General features: G+C 36.5%; 1 protein-coding gene across 1 annotated transcript in view; it reads right to left on the bottom strand.

Moving 5' to 3' along the window:
- setdb1a (SET domain bifurcated histone lysine methyltransferase 1a) overlaps window positions 1–22,993 on the bottom strand; it is a 222,653-nt gene that overhangs the window by 176,825 nt on the left and 22,835 nt on the right. The window contains 1 exon segment of the mRNA XM_051922587.1: window positions 19,514–19,730. Within this exon segment, the coding sequence (XP_051778547.1) occupies window positions 19,514–19,728 (215 nt within the window). The 5' untranslated portion in view covers window positions 19,729–19,730.

The raw sequence follows: 22,993 nt of genomic DNA, 5'->3' as shown, positions 1-22,993 counted from the left end.
GTTACCAAGAAGTGTGGTAGACAGTAGGGCTTTAGTGAGCTTCAAAACTCGACTTAATATTATTTTGGAGGAATTAAGCAGACTCTGTTGGGTTGAATTACCTGTTCTTGCTGCTCACCAAACTGTTTGCTTCACAGAAATAGACATCCTCTAGCTTACCACAATCCTTTCTTAACTCCCGATTTAACCTCTGTCCCTTGTTTATGCTACAGTCTTTCTCTCTCGTCTCCCCAGCTCAACTTTCTTGGGTTTTGCCGGGCTTGAATAGCCAGTCTGAGACACCAACACCTGTGGTCCCTCTCACCAGCTCTTGTCCCAGCCACCTAAGGCAGCACCCACTAGGGCGCTAGGAGTCAGACCTCTATTGTTCTGCCACCTGAAATCAGTCTAGCATGACCACTGGAGCTCTCGATTGCTCCCGCTCTTCTGGGATGTTCAGAGGGAGCGACACCTACCTGTTATCACCATACCTCTCGCTCTCTGAGGGGCCACTGACCGCTTTGTCTTTCTTCCACCACACTGACTTGTAATCCCAAAAGTTTTTCCAACCTTTCATCCACAATCTAACCTCAGTCCCATTTTATTATGAGTGCAGGTGCCTTGGTGCTCTCTTCATATGCATATGAATTAGCCAGTTTCCTCATTAAACACCACAACCACATGCACTCTCCCACTCTCTCTTACACCCTGTTACACATATGACTTCCAACGCATACTGTATATGCAAACTATCTCTATAATTTTCTACTAAATTCCTTAGTTCCAGTCACGTGTAAATAAAGCCAGGTCAAGAATTATTATGATAATAATAATAATAATTACATAGCCCTGTATTACTATTATGCAAAATAAGCAAATAGTTACAGTACCAAATTAAATGGGGACACAACTGATTTTAAAAGAGTAGGAGGAAACTTAATCGTAAATTAATCAGAATGCATTCAGTTTCATACTGCTGCTATCAGGTTTCCCAGTTACAGACTGATCTAAACAACAAATGACTGTTGTAAATAAGCACAGATGATAAACACAAATGTGAATCAGAGGCACTGACATCATTTGAATAATTACAGGTGACCATGATAAATGCATTTTTAGCAGAATGATCCCTAACAACATATTTTAAAAAGTGTACATTTGTTTCTTGTGTTTGCAGCAGCCTACAGAAAAAATAAGAAATAATGCTTACCTAACTTTTTTTTTTTTTTTTAGTTTTAATGCTCAAGATAATTGTTCATAATTTGGAATTATTTTGTTTTTAACAGCAATAATGTTGATCAAAAAAGCTTTCTGTGAGAACTATTGCAGAACTGCAAGAAAACATTTATGCAGCTATCTAAAATTCATCCACGTAGTTCATTACCAGAGTACTAGAATAAAAAGCTAGCAGCACAAATTCCCAGTGACCTTAGGTCAGCGACATAGATACTGTACCATTAATTACCGGTTTACACCATAATGCAGGTCCACATCCAGCAGGTTATTAGAAGCAAATTCAGTTAAAAGAAGCCATTGTGACAGGGGGGACGACATCTAATACTGCAAAGATAATTACACAGTTTTTAAATGATCACAACTTATCAGACCCCTGGAGGTTTCTTAACCCAAACTCAAGAACATATTCGTTCTACTCACCAGTGCATTATAGCTACTCAAGAATTGATTATTTTTTTATAGATAATAATTTCCTGCCTACAATTAAATCATGCAAATATGACACAATTGTTATCTCTGACCATGCCCCTCTAGTCTTGGAGCTAAAATCAATAAGCCCCTCGTACTCACCTCGCAGATGGCATCTTAACCCTCTTTTATTGGCAGACGAGAACTGCACAGAATTTATATCCAAACAAATCAGCTTCTTCCTAGAGACAAACACGTCTACAGAGGTTTCTGCAGGAACACTCTGGGAAACTCTAAAGGCCTTCCTAAGAGGCCAGATTATTTCATATCTTTCCCATAGAAATAAATTAGAAACCAAGAAAGTGTCAGAGCTAAGAAATGAAATTACTAGAATAGATGAAGAACAAGCCAGGCGTCCAAGTGAAGCTCTTCACAGGAAAAGGCAGGCCCTGCATACAGAACTTAACATCTTAACAACTAAAGAAACTGAACAACTTATTTATAAGTCTAGACAGCATTACTATGAACACGGAGAAAAAGCTAATAAGCTTTTAGCTCAACAAATTCATAAACAAGAAGTTCACAATGCAATACCAGTAATCACCAACAAGAATGGAGAAGAAATCATCGACCATAATAAAATAATGCACATATTTAGAGATTACTATAAGTCTTTATATTCCACTGAGCCCAAAGAAGACAACACGCAATCTAATGCATTTCTGGATAATTCACAAATACCACAAATAGATGCTTTAAGTGCTGAGGAACTAGATAAACCTCTAACGCTAACAGAATTACTAGACGCTATAAAGTCACTACAAAGCGGGAAATCATCAGGCCCTGATGGTTACCCCGTAGAGTTTTATAAGAAATTCTCCACTCAGCTAGCTCCACTCTTATTGGTAATATTTACAGAAGCTAAAGACCACCAAATACTACCTCAAACATTTCGACAAGCATTAATCACCGTCTTTCCTAAACAAAATAAGGACTTGTTACAATGTGCATCATATAGACCAATTTCACTCCTGAATAATGATGTTAAGATACTCTCAAAAATCCTAGCTAGAAGGATGGAGAAAGTGCTGCCCTCGGTAATATCACAAGATCAAACTGGATTTATTAAAGGCCGACATCTATCTTCAAATCTCCGACGCTTGTTTAATGTTATATATTCACCAGCAAAATCAAACACCCCAGAGATATTACTATCATTAGACGCAGAAAAGGCATTTGACATGATCGAATGGAATTACCTTTTCACTGCATTGGAGAAATTTGGGTTTGGCCCGAATATTTGTGCTTGGATTAAACTACTGTATACCAGTCCAGAAGCTTCAGTTTGTATTAATAAAATTTGCTCAGACTACTTTAAACTAGAACGTGGTACCAGACAAGGATGTCCCTTGTGGCCACTGTTGTTTGCAATCGCTATTGAACCACTGGCGGTTCACTGCCGAAATTCTCATCAGATAAAGGGGATTGTCAGAGAAGGACTGGAACAGAAAATTTCTTTATATGCAGATGATATGGTCTTATATATATCGGACCCAGAAAACACTGTCCCTGCTGTTTTAACAGCACTAACAGAATTTCAAAAAGATATCTGGTCTTAGAATTAATCTGAATAAAAGTATACTCTTTCCAGTGAACTCACAAGCATATAATAATAAATTAGACACCCTACCTTTTACCATAGCAGATCAGTTTAAATACCTAGGGGTAAATATCACAAGTAAACATAAAGCTCTTTATCAACAAAATTTTGGCGTCTGTATGGAAAAAATTAAGCAAGACTTGCATAGATGGTCAACCCTTCATCTCACTCTAGCCGGAAGAATTAACATCGTTAAGATGAATATCCTTCCTAAACTTCTCTTTTTATTTCAAAACATTTCAATATATATCAATAAATCGTTTTTTAAACAGTTAGATTCAATAATAACCTCATTCATTTGGAACTCAAAACACCCACGTATCCGAAGAGCGACCCTACAAAGACCTCAGGCAGAAGGTGGCATGGCTTTACCTAATTTTCAGTTTTATTACTGGGCAGCAAACATACAAGCCATAAAAACCTGGACACAAATAAATGCACATACACAGGCTTGGTCTGCAATAGAAGTAAAATCCTGTAGTACTTCTTTATATTCCCTGCTCTGCTCTCCAATAAATGAAAGTTATCGCAAATATACTAATAACCCAATTGTGCTTTACTCACTCAGAATATGGAACCAAATTAGGAAGCATTTTAAGATGGAAAATCTTTTATCAGTGGCACCTCTGCAAGGGAACCACCTCTTTCAACCTTCGCAAGTATATCCAGTTTTTAATACCTGGAAAAGTTTTGGGATTAAAATGCTCAGAGATCTTTATATAGACAACATATTTACATCTTTTGAACAATTACGTTCAAAATTTAACCTCCCAGCTACACATTTCTTTTACTATCTTCAAATTAGAAATTTTGTTAAACAGAAATTGCCCGATTTCCCCCACCTTGCACCCTCCACAATGCTGGAAAAAATACTGCTCAATTCCGAGGAAACAAACACTATTTCCGCAATATATAAAATCTTATTAGAGTCCCTACCTTTCAAAGATCCAAGAGGACATTGGGAAGAAGATCTCTTAATCAATATATCAGAAAAGGAGTGGAAGGTAGCAAAGCAGAGAATTCACTCGAGTTCTATATGCGCAAAGCATAGAATTATTCAACTAAAAATTATATATCGAGCTCATCTGTCTCGCTTAAAACTGTCCAAAAATGTTTCCAGGCCAGGATCCAACCTGCGAGCGCTGCAACCAAGCTCCTGCCTCACTGGGTCACATGTTCTGGGCCTGCACCAAACTAACATCATTTTGGACAAAAATTGTTAAGTGCCTCTCAGACAGCCTTAGTATCACAATCCCTCCTAACCCACTAACAGCTGTGTTTGGTGTCCTTCCAGATGGACTTGAATTGGAGAAGGACAAACAAACGGTGATTGCATTCACTACACTCTTGGCACGCAGACTTATTTTGTTAAATTGGAAGAATCCTAATTCTCCTCTTATAAGTCAGTGGGAAACTGATGTTTTATATTATTTGAAATTGGAAAAAATCAAATTTTCAGTTAGAGAATCTGTACAAAATTTTTTCAAAACTTGGCAGGATTTAATCAATATTATTTTAGAATAAGAGAATTAACTATTATTGCATTTAACTCCCTTCTCCATCTCTTATTTATATAGATATTTACTTCTCCCCTTCTTTTGTCTAATGTTGCCTTATTAAAAAGCTTAAAGCAATTTTCCTTTAGCTAAGCTCTCCTTCTCAGGGGTGGGGTTTGATTTGTCTTCAAATTTGTTGGGTTATAAATTGATCTGTTTGTATGGAATGATTACAATGAAAATTAATAAAATAAAAATATTAAAAGAAGCCATTAACATTTTTGAGTGGTGAGTAATGGTGATGGCTGGTATTTTAGAAGTAACATTTGTTTTTGGGGAAAAAAAATGAATGTTTGTGCTATATTTAATTTTTATAATTATTTGCACATGATTTATAAAAAAAAACTGAAACAATACTAACAATTTTTTAGTAAGTGTGTTGTACCAAACTATCTTCATTTTAAAAATAAAACAATACACACTTTTTTTATTTTTCAACTCCACCATTTAACAATTTCACATTAACAATTTTTTTAAGTGGTTCCCTACAGAATGAAGGTCCTATGGTACTGCATGTATAAAGAATAAAGTATATTTGGTAAGAAAGTATATAGCTCCCTGTAATGCTGTTAATTAAATATAATAATTGTGCCAACAGCATTGGTGCCAAGAGTTACTCAGGCAACGGCACAGGCATTACCCGCGCAACAGTGTAGACCAGACTTCTCCTAACCTAATAATGGTAAAATAAGTGATGATAAGGTTATCAAGCAGTGAAATTGAAACAGACAGTGAAACCAAAATTAATTCTGGTAAATCCGAAAGTAAGTAGTAGTATTATTATTATTAATAATTTCTACACTTCTGGCTCTACTTTTAATGTTTTGCACATTTTTCAGTAGGAAAATTAGATTTGATAAAAATGTAATTTTTCCAAGTCATAAAACACAACATGCTTTTAGATAAAAAATGTAATGCTAAGGACATTAATAAAAACACACAGCACATATGTGCACAAGAACACAAACTTTGTGAACAGCTAGAAATTTGTTTAAGTTTTCAGTGTTCAGTAACAAATATATCATTTGATTAATGCTTTTACAACAAAGATATTAAGATCATTTTGAAAGTTCATAATACTTAAAGTAAATAATAGCAAAATGTCTTTCTGTAAATAGTTTTTATGTATGGTTAAATGTTGAAATACTGTGTAATACATTTGGTACTGGTACTTTAGAGGCATATAATTATAATCTTTATTAACATATTTTTAAACATCGATAAATACTGTGGAATATTGGGTAAATATTGTAATAATGAACTTTATCAGTATCACCCTTTACTATTTCAGGCTGCAGGATTTGATATCAAAGAGAAGTTTATGGAAGTTGCTACCAAGACTATCAGACCATATTGTCTCTCATTTGCTTTTCCCTAGCAGTAATATATAAAAGAAAGAAATCTGTTCCACACCTCAAAGGAATTTGTTCCACACCTCACCTTACTTGACAAGAATGCTATCCCTGCACAAAAGTAGGCTTTCCTTTGAATTAGCATAGACATTGACTAAGCTGTTACAAACTATACATCTGAAGCTGCATGACTGCTAAGGTAGAGACGCACTTCCAATTTATGACTTTCCTTACCCAAGGTTAACACAATGGCTCACCAACTAAAAACTCAGAAAAGGGCAAATTATCTGGCATATATATTTGGCATCTTCCCTCTTTATTTCTGTCCCTATGAAGTGCTGCATTAATGTGTGGCTTCTCTATAATTTATGGATCAGGTTGGTTTCATGCCCAGGAGACAGAAGACATAAGGTATTTTAATTTTCTTATTTAACATGCTGAATCAATCTCCACTTCCGGGCAAAACCAGAAAAAAAGAGACTGTAATAGAAGAAGAGAAAATGGATGCTGTATGTTTTAAACCACAGCTCCCAGCATCTAAGCATAAACCACCTACATCAGAAAAAAACAGTCATGAAATAATTTCAGAGACTATGTGTCATGCTAGCAAACATCCGGAAGCACAGTGCAGTTCATGTGACCATCCAGAACTTAGCAGAATTCGACAATTAGACAAATATTAAATCTGCCTATTTTGAGTTGATGTCATTTTGACATTAGTAAGTTTAAAATTACATGTACATTTTTACAGTTTCCCAACTCATTATACAAAACATTTACCAAATTTCTTGGATTTTAATATCCCTAACCCTGAATTAAGTTAGGTTTATATCTATTCAAAATTATACGTTATTACTGTAAGCTAATTTGACAGCTATACTGCAGTTTTGTTTGTCATATATTAAAAGTCGAAAGCTAATTTTGAACAAACACACACTGAAAAACAGAATGCGGGGCTACCGCTGCATATGGGGAGCTGGGTGTGTGTGTGAGTGTGTGTGTGTGTGTGTGTGTGCTGTAGTCTATGGATCTGAACTTGCAGTAAAATGAACAAGTGAACATTAATGTGCATCTGATATGGACTGGATTGATACTAAACAAAACATATATTGGTACTGTGACAAAATTTCAGAATCAAGATGACCGATAAATCAGTATTTCTGACAACACTAGTTGCTACTGGGGAGGTCTCAAAAAAACAATACTTAAGCACTAATTCTATACCAAAGTTCCAAAAGCATAATGGCCTTTTTACATTATCGATAGTACTCAGAAAGTTGGTACTGCGCAAATACAGTTTAGAGTAATGGTTTTTCTTTGGTACACGCACATATCCACAGTTCCGCATATAGGACTGTGGGATGTGGGAAGACTGGCAGCGCTAGTGACAGTAAACACTGAGGCAAGGTTCAAACAAAGTGGATATTTGGCTTGTCAACATCAGTAATGACACGAGCAACTGAACTTAATACCAAAATAAAATGTATCTAGTGTTTTAACACTTTTTAAAAGGACAAGGGACATCTCCCTATAAAAGACATGTACTATGTTAACAGAGATGCATAATCGCAGAAACATACAGTAGGACAAGCAACGCAGCATACTTCATTGCTAAATACGAATCTGCAAATACTAAATGTGTCATTTGTTTGGCTATTGACAGAACAAAATAATGTTCATTAGTGTAAACCCATAAGTGAAACAAAGGAGATGATTGTTGACTTTAGGAAGACTAAGAGTTCCATCTGCCACTGAACATTGACAGCTCAACCATGGAGGTCATCAATAGCACCAAATTCCTGGGTGTTCACCTGGCAGAGAACCTCACCTGGTCCCACAACACCAGCTCTTTAGCCAAGAAAGCCCAGCAGCGGCTCTACTCTACTTCCTCCGTAGGCTGAGAAAAGCCCATCTTCCACTAGCTATTCTAACAACATTCTATAGAGGAACCATAGAGAGCACCATGAGCAACTGCATCACTGTCTGGTTTGGAAATTGCATGGTCAGGGATTGCAAAGCCCTACAACAGATAGTGAAAACAGCTGAGAAGAGCATCGGTGTCTCTCTTTCCTCCATCATGGATATTTACACCACACGCTGCACCTGCAAAGCCACCAGCATTGTTAATGATCCAACACACCCCTTCACACTCACTGTTTAAACTCCTGCCATTGAGAAAAGGGTACCGAAGCATTCGGGCCCTTACCACCAGAATGTGTAACAGTGTCTTTCGCCAAGCAGTCAGACTCCTGAACACTCATGGACTGGTCTGATATATGTGTTCTGTTCTGCAGTGTTGCACATGTTAGCACATTGACTCACATGCACCTTGTTATATATTATGTGTCTTTATGTTATTTGTTGTGGATTTGTCACTGTCCAGTGTTTTTATGTAGCACCATGGTCCTGGAGGAACGTTGTTTCGCTTCACTGTATGCTGTACTACTGTATATGGATGAAATGACAATAAATACTCTTGAACTGAATCTTGAGATCACACACATGTATTCGAATACAACATTGAAGAATGTAATGCTGCCTCATAGTTATAAATATGCTGAGTAGAGGTAACAATAGCCTCAGTAATTTTCTAATCCTGGATAAGAGACATAAGAGATAATGAAGTGTGATTACTCACGTTAGAAAGCTTGAAAACAGCAAAACAAAGGCTGTTTAAACAGGAGTTCTGAAAAACAGAGCTAATGTAGAAAACTGAAAAGTTTGATTTATAATTGACGCTTTAAAGTTACAATGTTTTTAAAAAATAATAAGAGAGAGATTTAAAACTTTAAGTATTATGGGTTTGACATTTGGAATTTGAGTTAATTTGATTTATCCATTAAATATTACTGTTTAGAAATATTTTTAACTAGCTAATAATGCAAATATAAAATCTTACAGTAGCTAATACAGTGGTTCACTGACAACTCCAAGTTTAAAAGCATGTTATTGAAAAAACAACTTTAGAGCATTTGTTTAAATAGAAATATCCTGAATTATCTTGGAATTCACTAATTCAACACAACATAAATAATCATGATTGAATTTTTATATTTAATATGGATTTTAAGTAGTATTTTTTTAGTTACTGGACAGAAATTGCCAGAGAATAAATTTAGAATGTGCACATGCTAATATAAATCAGGTAGTTCATGAAGATATATATATCTATCTATCTATCTATATACAGTACAGCCCCAGAATTCGCAGGGGTTACGTTCCTAGAGCACCCGCGAATTGTGAAAAACCACGACTTTTGGATGTGGTTAAAAAATGCCTTTTAAATGCCTATTTTTATAGTTTTAATCCTAAATACAGTATGCCCCCAAAGCACTTTAATTTCGTTGCAAACTCAACTTAATACATTAATACATTACCGAAAAAATTACCTCAATACATTACCTAAAAACAGAATGTAAACGTAAACCCGTCTACTGCACAGTACTGTACTGCTATATCTCCCGCGGTGCTAAAATGTAAAATACCGATGTTACCGCTATACGTACTGTAATTCATGCAGGGCGCGTTTTCTTTAGTATGCGCTGTCATTTTCTTTGTTATAAGTAGAGTAAATACATAATAATTTCATTTAATTAAAATACAGTAACATATATGGGTACTCACCAATGATGAATGATATTGATGATGATGATGAAGTAGCTGTTCACTACAATGCACAGGATATAAAACTCCTCGGGTGGCGCCTCTTCTTCAGGAGTCGTCGTATCTTTGTACGGGTCTTCTTCTGGTGGGGTTTTGCGCTGGTTTTTCTTTATTGGTTTCAGGAACATTGTGATAGGAAGTTGCTACATTGTCTCCTGTAGCAAACTGCTGGTACAATTTCCGTGCTTTCTCACGGATGATGTTACCGTCCAAGGGGATGTTCTTCCTGCAGTCGGTGATCCACAGAGAAAGGGAGATTCCATCCTGATGATATTTTTATTCCTTACGGCCGTTACCTTTTTGGCACTATCACAGAAACTTACAGATATGATACTCCAGATCGCTACTTCGTTCTTCTTTATGTAGCATACAGTGCTTTCATTAATGACATAGTGGTGCGCTACTGCAGCATTACATTTTAGTTCCCGGAGCAAATCCAGTAGTTCTTCTCCTGGAGTGTTTTAAACTTCTTCTGGCGCTTAGGCTCAGTTCCAGAAGCCTTAGAAGGTACAGAGTGATTCAACGACATCGTGTGCGTTTAAAAATAACAAAACAATAACAAAATGGAAAACATGAGGACACTCAGCTGGAGACGTGTCACAAAGCAGCAGTCAATCATCAGCAAGAAGAAATGAATAACACTCTCGGATTAGCTACTTTCACCATCCCAAACCGCAGTGGTAAACCCACTCACCTGGAGACGCGTCACAAAGCAGCAGCCAATCATCAGCAAGGAGAAATGAATAATGCTCTTGGATTGGCTACTTTCATCATCCCAAACCGCGTTTCCTCAGCGGTGGTAAACCCACTCACCAGGAGACGCATCACATGGTAGCAGTCAATCAGCAGCAAGGAGAAATGAATAACGCTCTTGGATTGGCTACTTTCACCATCCCAAACCGCGTTTCCCTCAGCCCCATGATAGATGACCCTGGCATGCGGAGAGTGGGTGGTTGTTTGAACAGAGCAAGATAACTTGGGAGGAAGCAGAACCCTTTAATTCCAAATAAACACCACCTGGCACCTTGCTTATTCAGAATCATCATGAGAGAGTTTCTCACCAGGATTAGACACCTCACTGAAGGTGCACTTAGTGTGTCAGGATTGTAGATCATTGGAGCAAAAATAAATAAATAAATAAATAAACTTCATACAAAGGTGTTTCAAGTGCAAGAAACTAAGGGGCAGGCAACAACATCAACAAATGGCTGCCCTAACAGTCGATAGGCTGAGCACAGAAGTGCCCTTTTTTTCTTTTGCTTGGCTTGATGGTTTTGGACCATGGACAGTTGCTGCATGAAAGACTCATGGAGGTAAAGCTAATAATAAAACTTGGGCAGTAATGTTCAATTGTTTAAGTGTACAAGCTATGCACACTTAAGTGACTGTATCGATGGACACCCCAAGCTTAATTAATGCTCTCCAAAGGTTTTTTGGCATCAGAGGTCCACTGAAGGTTTTAAGGTCAGATTATGGCACAAATTTTGTTGGAGCAAGAAAAGAATTACAGTTTGACTGTTGACACCATGCGTATTGAGAACCACTTGCAAAATCATGGTTGTGAATGAAAGTTTAATCCACCACATTCTTCACATATGGATGGAGCATGGTACGGGATGATTGGAATGGCAAGACAGATGCTGGTTTCCATGTCAATTGATGTGAACCCTACTCACTTGACTCACAAGGTGTTAACCACTTTCCTTGCTGAAGTGATACCTATAATTAACTCAAGACTCTTAAGCCCAATTTCTTCAGATCCAGAGTCACCACTTATTCTGACCCCAGCTTCCCTTTTGACACACTAAAATTAGGATGGTTCCAACTCCACGTGGAGTCTGTGACAGCCACTACCTTCAGAAAACCCATTGGAGACTTGACAAAACCTTGCCAATTGTTTCTAGAAAAGATGGAGAAAGGAGTATACAAACCTTCTACAAGACTGCAGAAGATGGCAAGTATGAGTGCCTAACCTACAAGAAGGAGATTTGGTCTTACTGAAGGATCACCAAGCTCATCTGATCAATTAGCCCATGGGTCTAAATCATAAAAACCATTCCCAGTGATGACGGAAGGGTCCGCAAAGTTAAAGTAAAGACTGACAGAGAGGGGTCTGTTAAGACCTTCTCTAGGCCAGTCATTGAGATTGTCCTGTTACTTCAACAGAGAGACCAATCCAATCCTACTGCTGGCAATGTAACTTAAACCTTCAAAGGTTGCACTAATCTGCACCATCTTCAGTTTACAAGAAGATTAACTAGTGACTTTATTGAATCTGAGAACTCATTAAATGATTATTATTGTTTGTGGTTGTTTCTCTTGCTTTTCGGGTTCCCAAGGATAGATTCCTTCTATGTTATAAACTTGTTACTGAAAATTATAATATTAACATTCAAGGTTAACAGTGGTATCGGATGATACCAGACGGAGTGTGCTGCTGCAGCAGCCTGTGTTAATATTATTATTAGACAGTTTTGGTATATTCCTACCCTCCCCTTTAAAATTTGATACATATTGGTATGTCCCCTTTGCTACTGGCGCTGCTTTAGTCTTAGCTTAAAAGGCCTCCAGCCATATTGTATTTTATATCTTCAAGTTGTCAAAGGTTATCACATCGTGATACTTCGTATGACTTCTTGCCAGACACCTACATTAAAGTATATGGATCCTCAGACTTTAACTTTCTTAGTGAACAAAGCCATCTGTCTACATTCACTACAACCAGCGAGGCAATGTACACTCCGTACGGACTGGGTCTTAGGAAAGAAGCCTTGATAACATGGCGTTCAGGGATAGAATAGTGACATTCCTAGTCACTACTAATGCTACAGATTGGGTTCACACAGAGCTTCTGTGTCAGTCAGTATTCAGACCTCATGGACATGCTTTGTCTGACTCAATTTAGCCATTACCCACCTTCTTTCCCATTATTCACAACTTGTTCAGCAATTTTCATACAGAGGTACTGTTTGCAAAAGTATGAATTGTTTCTATTCCCATAAAATTGCTCCCCTTAGCTATCCCCGTAGCTAGGGTAGGTATCATCACCTGATGCCTGTCTTAAATTTACACATGATTACATAATGATCTGACCACACTGGCCCACTTTTACTATGGTAACACCCTTTATTCTTTGCTTCTATAAGCAGATTAATATACATGAAAAGAACTCTAGAAATACATTCCTGTACAGAGCTGCATCAATTCTCTTTCCCTCTTACATACTAAAAACCAACTCCACATTTTCATTTACTTTTTAACACTAGAATCCCCGAAGCCTAAGAAAATATTTGTAATGCCAGGCCATCTTAAATTCCATCACACCTTGTCATCAGCATTTTTGTTTTGAAATTGTGCCAATCAGCACTGGCAGCAAACAGCCCATCCCCCACCAAGGCAGCTGAAGTCAAGTCAGATGCAAATTTCTCAGAGCTGAAGTCTGTTTATCTGGGAATTGGAATTGCATAGGGTAAATAATATATCATTATTTGGAATACATACATTTCATGTGTGTTCTGTGTGTACAATGATCTGTGTAAATGTAGGATGACAGGAAATGCGAGGCAAGAAATGTTTGTATTCCCATAAAATTTCTTTAGTTATGATGAACACATAACTAAAACAGAAACTTTTTTCATGTTTTAGTAATAATTGACAAAATGTTGATGTAAAGTGTATAATGTGTGAAAACTTAAGTCCAAATATCAAATAAACACTTTCCAAAAGGTATAACAAAACGTGCGCTTTTATTCAAGAATATAAGCGAAGAAAAAGAAATTGTTCAATTTACATGTTACTGGCAATTTGCAACAACTGAAGACCAACTATTAATTGATACAAAGTAGACATATCCACTTGGCTAGTGCAGAGGTAAGGAATGCTGCCCTCATAATCAAGTGGTTGCAGGTTCAATTCTCCGGTCTTCCTCGCATTTACCGTTTTGAGTAGCAAGCTACTATTATTGTTACTACTATGCAATAAAAACATACATTTGATTTGAGTCTGTAACAGCCAGTGTAAATTTAGAATTCTTATAAAAGGTAGCGCTGAAGGGACAAAAGCAGACAAACAAATGCAGCTCAATCAATTATTCTTGGTGTCTTGTTGAGCAAACAGACATCGTAGTTGTCTATGGTGGATGTTATTTTTCCTCGCACATGGACATTCACATCAACATGTCATTTGAAAGATTTTTTATTCAAGAATCCAAGAATAAAACTGAAAAAAAAATCGTTTAAATGATATGTTGATTTGAATGTCCATGTGCGAGGAAAAGTATCATCTTTTACAAGTACCATAAATTTACACAGGATGTTACAGACTCACATCAAATGTATGACTGTTATATGATAATGATAATAAGAATAGCAGCTCACTACTCAAAGCACTAAATACAGAAAAAACATGGTATTTGAACCTATAACTTGCCATTACTACATGGTAACTCATCCACTGCGCCATCTGCGCACAGCTGTGACGAGCAAAGTTACCACTGTGACAACTGGTTGAAAATGAAATGTGCAAACACACATGTATGCGAACATCTATTATTTTAAACTGATTGATAGTTGGGCTTCAGCAACATGTCAATTGAGCAATTTCTTTTCCTTCCGTTTTTTTCTTGAATAAAAGCATACTTGTTTTGTTTCATCTTTTGTGAAAGTGCTTCTTGGATATTTGGGCTTCACACATCCTACACTTCACGCCAAATTATGTTGCTATTACTGTAACATACAAAAACATTTTCTATTTTAACCATGTCTTCAGCACTTCTTGCCTCGCATTTCCTCTGTCATTCTATATTTTCACAGATCAGTACACACTGAACAAACATGAAAAATATGCATTTCAAATTAAATATTTTTTTACCTATATAATTCCTTACAAATGCATCAAAAGATACAACACTTCAACACAGACTTCAGCTTTGAGGATTTCAGCAGGGAGATCCCTTCATCTGACTGAATGGGGGGTTGGGGGGTTGTAGCAGGTTGCCTTCTGCTTAACCACACATTTGCAAACAAAAGTGGGCTGTTAGCACAGTGATAAGAAACAAGCTTCTTGGCATAGAGTATGTCAGGAAAATTTAAGGAGTTCAGGGACAACGAAAAAAATCGTAAGCTTCAGGGATTCTAGTGTTAATAGTGTTTATTGGTGCATACTCTAGACTTAAGGGAATTAAAGTATTGAATTCTCTTTTGGATAAGATCTACAATTATACTGTACTAGGAAAGGGACTTTTTCAATGGCTCTATGCCTCAACGGTTGAAAAATTCACTCATAGTTCTAAAACATATATTTGAATCTCACTCTAAGGTCTGCATAGGATATCTTAACAGGAATGCTCCGATCAAATCAGCCATGGATCAAAATTGGCTGATTTTCACTAAAAAAGACGCACAAAATCTGATCTTTTCAGCCCCTGCATCTCTAATCTTTACAGTAATTTAGTTGTAATGCTCCTTTATGCAAGGTATTACGGTGGCTGAGCCAGTGCATTTCGTTTTGTTTGTTTTTGTCCCTTTTGCAGCCAGGTTCCTGCAGTGTAAACATAGAGCTGCAAGTGGTAACTTATTTTATCAGTAAATTGCAGGCAATTGGTACATCAGCCTTTATGTTAGAGAAAGTGGTGTAATAAACTAAAAAAAAAAAATAGAGAAGACGTCCTGTGCGACTAGACAAACGGCAAGAAAAAGTACTTTAAGGAATTCAGACCTTTATTTTGTCCTTTAAATTAAGCGTGCTTGTTTAAAATTCAGTAGCTTAAACTTTTAATGGAAAAAGAAAAGATAAGAATAAATTTAAATAAAGATAAATTATGCTTAGTAAACAATAGGCTTTTTTAAAGATTTGTACTGTGTTTATTATTTGTTGGTGTGTGATACAGCATAGGTTTTGGTAAGAAACAAACAGCACAGAATTAAAATAGCAATCCAAATTTTAAAATTACACATCAAGTATTAAGAATGTCTAGTTTTATTCATTGAAGATAAAAAAACACTTGTATAATTATAGTAAATAGCCGACGCCCGCCGTATCATACGGTGGTGTAAGAATAGGAACGGAAAACGGTGAGAAAGGAATTCAGAAATCAAGAAGAAATAAATACTTCTTGAAAGACGCAGTGTGCATATAGAATTTCTGGCCAAGCAGGATTACATGTGAAAGTGATAAATAAATCAGGCTTTCCGAATTTACGTACTATGGCCATGGCATCCTGATAGTTTTGTTGGACTTCCTGGAAATGTGGATGGTAATATGATCATTTTGCCTACACGAACATTATTTTCGGCGTTTGCAGTGCGTCTGATAGTTCGATGCGCAGATCTTGTTGATGTAATCTGAGATAGTTGAGACTCTGTTTTAACATACGCATCTACGACGTACTGTTGGAATAGTTTGCCGCTGGAGTGCAAAATTCTAAATGTATTCCTCATTGCTAATCTGTATGCGTAAAATTGGCATTGAGTAAGCCTTATTTGCTTGGCGGTTCTTTTATGGGGAACATGTTGTAAATCTTTGTGCCAGCCAATGTCTCCGTAAGGGAATAAAAGTGGGTAAACCAGGTGGCGCAGTGGTAGTGCTACTGCTTTGCAGTAAGGAGACTGTGGAAGATTGTGGGTTCGCTTCCCGGTTCCTCCCTGTGTGGATAGCGCTTTGAGTACTGAGAAAAGCGCTATATAAATGTAATGAATTATTATTATTATTATTATTATTAAACCATAAGAATGCAATTCATATTGAGCGTGGAAATCTGGTTACAGGAGTTGCCTATGGGATAGATGCAAATGTCCCTTTCGGCGGGTGTTTCGCCATCTTCTCCGACGAAAATCGCTGCAACATCGGTATGACATGTTGGGGCATTGTATCGTCGTAAATCCTGCCTAGGGTTTTCCTTGAAAACCATTCGTACAGATGCTGTTGGATTGGACTGAGCGATTTCATGCATGTGTTTGTACGATTTAGCGAAGGGGTTGATGGTTCTGAGCATGGAATCTAGCTGGAGAAGTACATTTTCGCTGCATGCAGAATTTGCTTTATTTGTAAGCGTACTTCAGTAGCTTGCGCTGTGTCAAAAACATACAACATACAACATATCCTGGAGAGGTAGACGTGTTAGCGTATAGTGGAGAGATTTAGTGATAAATTTGCCCGTGTATTTTAAAACAGTATGGTCAGTGGCCAGGAGGTTGAGTTATCTGCTGTTGTAAAGACACAGGTGGCTCCCGCAAGGGTGGTAAAGCTACTTTACCGTTATGGCAGCACCTCGAGTACTTGTTGGATGTATTACGCTCAGCAGGCCAGTACAGTGCATGACATGGAAGACGACAAATAGGAATCGAGAAATGCTGTGTCGGCTGCGTGTGGGCGGGACCAGTTGTGAAGTGGGAACAGGACAAACCAGAAGAGAAATATATACAGTATAAGAGATGCAATTAATGATTTAAAATGACTGAAACCTATAAGTGATTGTATATTTACATTTAAGTTGTTTAATTGTCATTATCAGTTAACTGACCATGTGAGATATATATTTGTTGTTAGAGAAATAGTGAAAACTACTTTTTTTGAATTAAGCCTTTTTTCAGATAGTTACATTACTGAAAAAAATAAACAATAAGACAGCTTGTAATTATGAGAAGCATTTTCTTTTATACCATATATACTGTAAATGGATAAATATTTTTGTGAATATTTTATTAAAGTATGTATGCATTTTAAGGAAATTTTATTTATTTTAGTATTTCATGGTGAACAATAAGCCTATAGAATTTCATTTTGTTAATAAAAAAACCATTAACACCTGTGGTCTATATTTGAATTGTATACACTTTAATATAGAACATAAGATTTCTATGCATCTGGCTATGCAAGAGATTAAGGAGATTAGTGTAAAAAGTTTCTTAAAGGGATAAAGGTAAAAAGAAAAAAAACCTGAATCGGTATCAGAATCGGCCAATCAAGTAACATGAAATTGGTGATTGGTACCGGCCTTATAAAAACCTGACCAGAGCATCCCTATATCTTAACACTTGTTACACTAGCTGAATTCATCCAAATATTTCTCTTTTGGCTGGAAAGACTGTTACAATCCCTTTACATTTCTGGTGGTCCTGTAGATCCCCTTGCAATTACTAGTTAGTTGTCCAGAAACTTCTCAGCCTTTCCCTAAAGTTTAATATAATCTTGATCCCACATTAACTCTCCTCAGGTAAAGGACTGATGATTTGGAACTTGATGCTTGAACTTTTATTATTTTATTCCCATTTGCAGCTAGATTTGTGATAGTCTGCCAGTGGTAATCTCCTTGTGTTTCAACCTTCCCTTATGTAATAAAGGAATTGTATTTGAACTTCTTTTAGAAGAATGATGGCATTAAAATATAACTCCTTACAATGACATGAAAGAGCTTTGTGATGCTGGTAGAAAGGCCAGTGGATTAATTAACTTCATGTATTGGGTAATGAAACACACTGCTCTGGTTTTCACATATTTCATAATGGTTCACTGAGCCATGTGTTATTAGGGCTATTTTTAATTGGTGTTTCTTCTCCTTTCATCTTGTTATTTATTGCTCCTTGTTTCACAGGTGCTTATTCTTTTACCTTTCCATGAGAGGAATACTATAATACCAGTCTTCACTGATGTTTGTTCAAAATTGCCAATGCTCTTCTTGTGTTTTCATTGTTTGATTATGTATTTGTGGAATCAATGTCCAGAGCTTGTTTCAACCATAATATAGTTTTCAAAAAATGTACAAAAAGATGTACAGAGTTGAGAAATCAAGTATACTGTAGGACTAAAGAGAATCTCACTCTAACAATACAAAGGAATTAAACACCTTTAGTCTTGAATAAAGATGGAAGCATGTCGACCTAATCGAGATCTTCAAATTGTTCTAAGGTATTGATAAACACCGATTCAGTAGAATGTTTTCACTTAAATAGTGACTCACATACTCAAGTGGAAATTTAATGAAATTGTTCAAATCAGAAGCCAAAAAATAAGTTGTAGGAATTAGAAACAAATTGCTATGGTATGTATTTCTCCTTCACAACTTTAAAGAGTACCTGGTTAAGAGTATATGGATAACTTACCTATTAGTAAAACAAATGAGCATGATGGAATGGATGGTCTTTTCTCAATTATGATAGTACTTATGTTCTAATAACTGATTTATGATAATTATAAAACAAAATCTCAAATATACTTCAATCCAATTCAGGGTCACAGCAGTCCTGAGCCAACTCTGTAAGCACTGAGATCAAAGCAATAAACTAGCCCAGGACAGGATGCTGGTCCATTGCCAAGACCCACTCAGACATACCCTCTGGACCATTGAGTCATGATAATTTACACTAAGAAGGCAATCTTTTGGGGATATTGGAAGATGCACAAATTTCACTAAGATAACGACAAGAAATAGGATTCCTTTCCATGAAATCACTGATCTAACTAATGTAATTTTCCTGTATTCAGGGGTTAATATTCCAAAAATAAAAAATAAAAAATAATACTGTTAATTCCTTACTACGAAACATTCTTGTATACCTAAAGTATTTAAACAAACTGCATTTCTACCAAGAAGGCATAAATTAAAAGGGCAAGGGTAAGATCATCATCAAAAAAAAAACAAAAAAAAAAATAGTGGTACTTACTGTGAGGCATCTCCAAAAAGTTTCTCAACAGAGGCCGCTTCTGCCTCCTTCTGTACAACCCAGTTTTCTAGTTCTGTTAACTGTGCTTTTTTTTCTTTGAAGTACTCGCATTTTTCCACTTCTTCATCAATCCATTTGCGCAGCTCTTCCATAGAGATTCCCAGCTCTTCTACCACTTCCTGCTCCAGCATGGTTCCCTCTACAGGGGAATCCATCACTGTTAGTTGAAGAAGGAAAAAGTTAACATCACCATTTTTACACACTTCCCAATGACCAAAGAATCTTAAAATAACTGCTTTGAAAATCTCTAACAGTAATCCTATAATATAACCTACTGATGCGAAGTGGTTGCAAACATGAAGAGAGTAAAAAAACAAATACTTTATTTTATTATGCATTACTTTATAAATACTTCAAGGATCCTGATTTAGCAAATCACAAACGCAACATCAATCCAAATATATGAAATATGGTCAACAGTAACATTAATTAATACCCAGAGCACAATTTAATCTAAAAACCTCTAGATATCTACCTATCATATTGCAGGAAAGAGAAAGATAATTTTAATGTCAGTTACTTAACTGATTACGTATGTCTTTTGGAAATGTCTGTAATTCATTGAATAATTTGGTAATGCTCTTAGTTTATTTTCCTCATTTCTTCCTCTGTAGGATATGCCCACCGACCATTAGATGGAAGGCATACAAATAGGTAACACAGAAAAGCCTGGCTTTTCACTTGATATTTAGAGATCTAAATCTTTACGCAAATACAGTGCATCCGGAAAGTATTCACAGCGCATCACTTTTTCCACATTTTGTTATGTTACAGCCTTATTCCAAAATGGATTAAATTCATTTTTTCCTCAGAATTCTATACACAACACCCCATAATGACAACGAGAAAAAAGTTTACTTGAGATTTTTGCAAATTTATTAAAAATAAAAAAATTGAGAAAGCACATGTACATAAGTATTCACAGCCTTTGCCATGAAGCTCAAAATTGAGCTCAGGTGCATCCTGTTTCCCCTGATCATCCTTGAGATGTTTCTGCAGTTTAATTAGAGTCCACCTGTGGTAAATTCAGTTGATTGGACATGATTTGGAAAGGCACACACCTGTCTATATAAGGTCCCACAGTTGACAGTTCATGTCAGAGCACAATCCAAGCAAAAGTCAAAGGAATTGTCTATAGACCTCCGAGACAGGATTGTCTCGAGGCACAAATCTGGGGAAGGTTACAGAAAAATTTCTGCTGCTTTGAAGGTCCCAATGAGCACAGTGGCCTCCATCATCCCTAAGTGGAAGAAGTTCAAAACCACCAGGACTCTTCCTAGAGCTGGCCGGCCATCTAAACTGAGCGATCAGAGGAGAAGGGCCTTAGTTAGGGAGGTGACCAAGAACCCAATGGTCACTCTGTCAGAGCTCCAGAGGTCCTCTGTGGAGAGAGGAGAACCTTCCAGAAGGACAACCATCTCTGCAGCAATCCACCAATCAGGCCTGTATGGTAGAGTGGCCAGACGGAAGCCACTCCTTAGTAAAATGCACATGGCAGCCCACCTGGAGTTTGCCAAAAGGCACCTGAAGAACTCTCAGACCATGAGAAAGAAAATTCTCTGGTCTGATGAGACAAAGATTGAACTCTTTGGTGTGAATGCCAGGCTTCCGCTCATCACCAGGCCAATACCATCCCTGCAGTGAAGCATGGTGGTGGCAGCATCATGCTGTGGGGATGTTTTTCAGCGGCAGGGACTGGGAGACTAGTCAGGATAAAGGGAAAGATGACTGCAGCAATGTACAGAGACATCCTGGATGAAAACCTGCTCCAGAGCGCTCTTGACCTCAGACTGGGGTGACGGTTCATCTTTCAGCAGGACAATGACCCTAAGCACATAGCCAAGATATCAAAGGAGTGGCTTCAGGACAACTCTGTGAATGTCCTGGAGTGGCCCAGCCAGAGTCCAGACTTGAATCCGACTGAACATCTCTGGAGAGATCTTAAAATGGCTGTGCACCGACGCTTCCCATCCACCCTGATGGAGCTTGAGATGTGCTGCAAAGAGGAATGGGCAGAAACTGGCCAAGGATAGATGTTCCAAGCTTGTGGCATCATATTCAAAAAGACTTTAGGCTGTAATTGCTGCCAAAGGTGCACCGACAAAGTATTGAGCAAAGGCTGTGAATACTTATGTACATGTGATTTCTCAGTTTTTTTATTTTTAATAAATTTGCAAAAACCTCACGTAAACATTTTTTCACGTTGTCATTATGGGGTGTTTTATGTAGAATTCTGAGGAAAAAAATAAATTTAATCCATTTTGAAATAAGGCTGTAACACACTGTCGAGCAACCGGTGCGCCATGGAATTTTCTAGGGGCGCCACGAAAACTTTTGTAAAATATTTAAAATTGCTAGGGTTTTTGAACTTTTGGTTGATTAAAAAGATGTTTAAAAAAATATATTTTATGTTGGAAAAACAGATAACGGTTAATCAGATTGTTGAGTAAATGAATGTATTTATTTTGAATGCAAGTTAAAATTTTCGCTGTTCACCATTCATCATAATATCAACACCAGCAGTGTCAAAAACACATCTCGTGAGACTTAAAAAATCTCGTTGTTAGAAGATTTCGCTCACTGTACGGATAGTAGAAGGCGGAGCAAATATAGAACGAGAAAATACGAACGCTACTGTTTTTATTGACGATTGTCCATAGATTGTGTCGTCACGAATTTATTTATGGGCAGTCCCTCAGTTGCGCCGCAAAAAGAAAATTTTTGCACTGTGAATACTTTCTGGATGCACTGTACCAACAGTTTTATGATATGAAGTCGTTTAAGATGGTGCCTAATGTATGTGTGTATATTATATAAATAAATATACATATATATACACACACACAAATATACATATATATACAAATATACATGTATATATATATACATGTATATTATATATATATGTACACAAATATACATGTATATATATAGTATACAGTATATTTATATATAGTATATATATATATATATAAAATATAAATGTATATATATATATACATGTATATTATATATATAATTATATTATATATAGTAATATATATATATATATTATATATATATATATAATATATATACTACATATATGACAGAAACACTCATACAATGACAACACAATTACATTGACAATCATGTTACGTTACTTTTAAAATGTTTCCTTTACTTTTTCATAACCTCTTTAACACACTACTTCTCTGAAGTGAAGCGCGGGTATTTTGCTAGAATATATATATATAATATATATATATATATATAAAGATATATATATATATACTAGCAAAATACCCGCGCTTCGCAGCGGCGAAGTAGTGTGTTAAAGAGTTATGAAAAAAAAAAAAAAAGGAAAAATTTTAATAATAAAGTAACATGATTTGTCAATGTAATTGTGTTGTCATTGTTATGAGTGTTGCTGTCTTTTAT

Source organism: Erpetoichthys calabaricus, chromosome 2 (genome assembly GCF_900747795.2).
Source record: "Erpetoichthys calabaricus chromosome 2, fErpCal1.3, whole genome shotgun sequence".
NCBI classification, from domain to species: Eukaryota; Metazoa; Chordata; class Cladistia; order Polypteriformes; family Polypteridae; genus Erpetoichthys; species Erpetoichthys calabaricus.
This window is presented reverse-complemented; position numbering and strand designations above follow the sequence as displayed.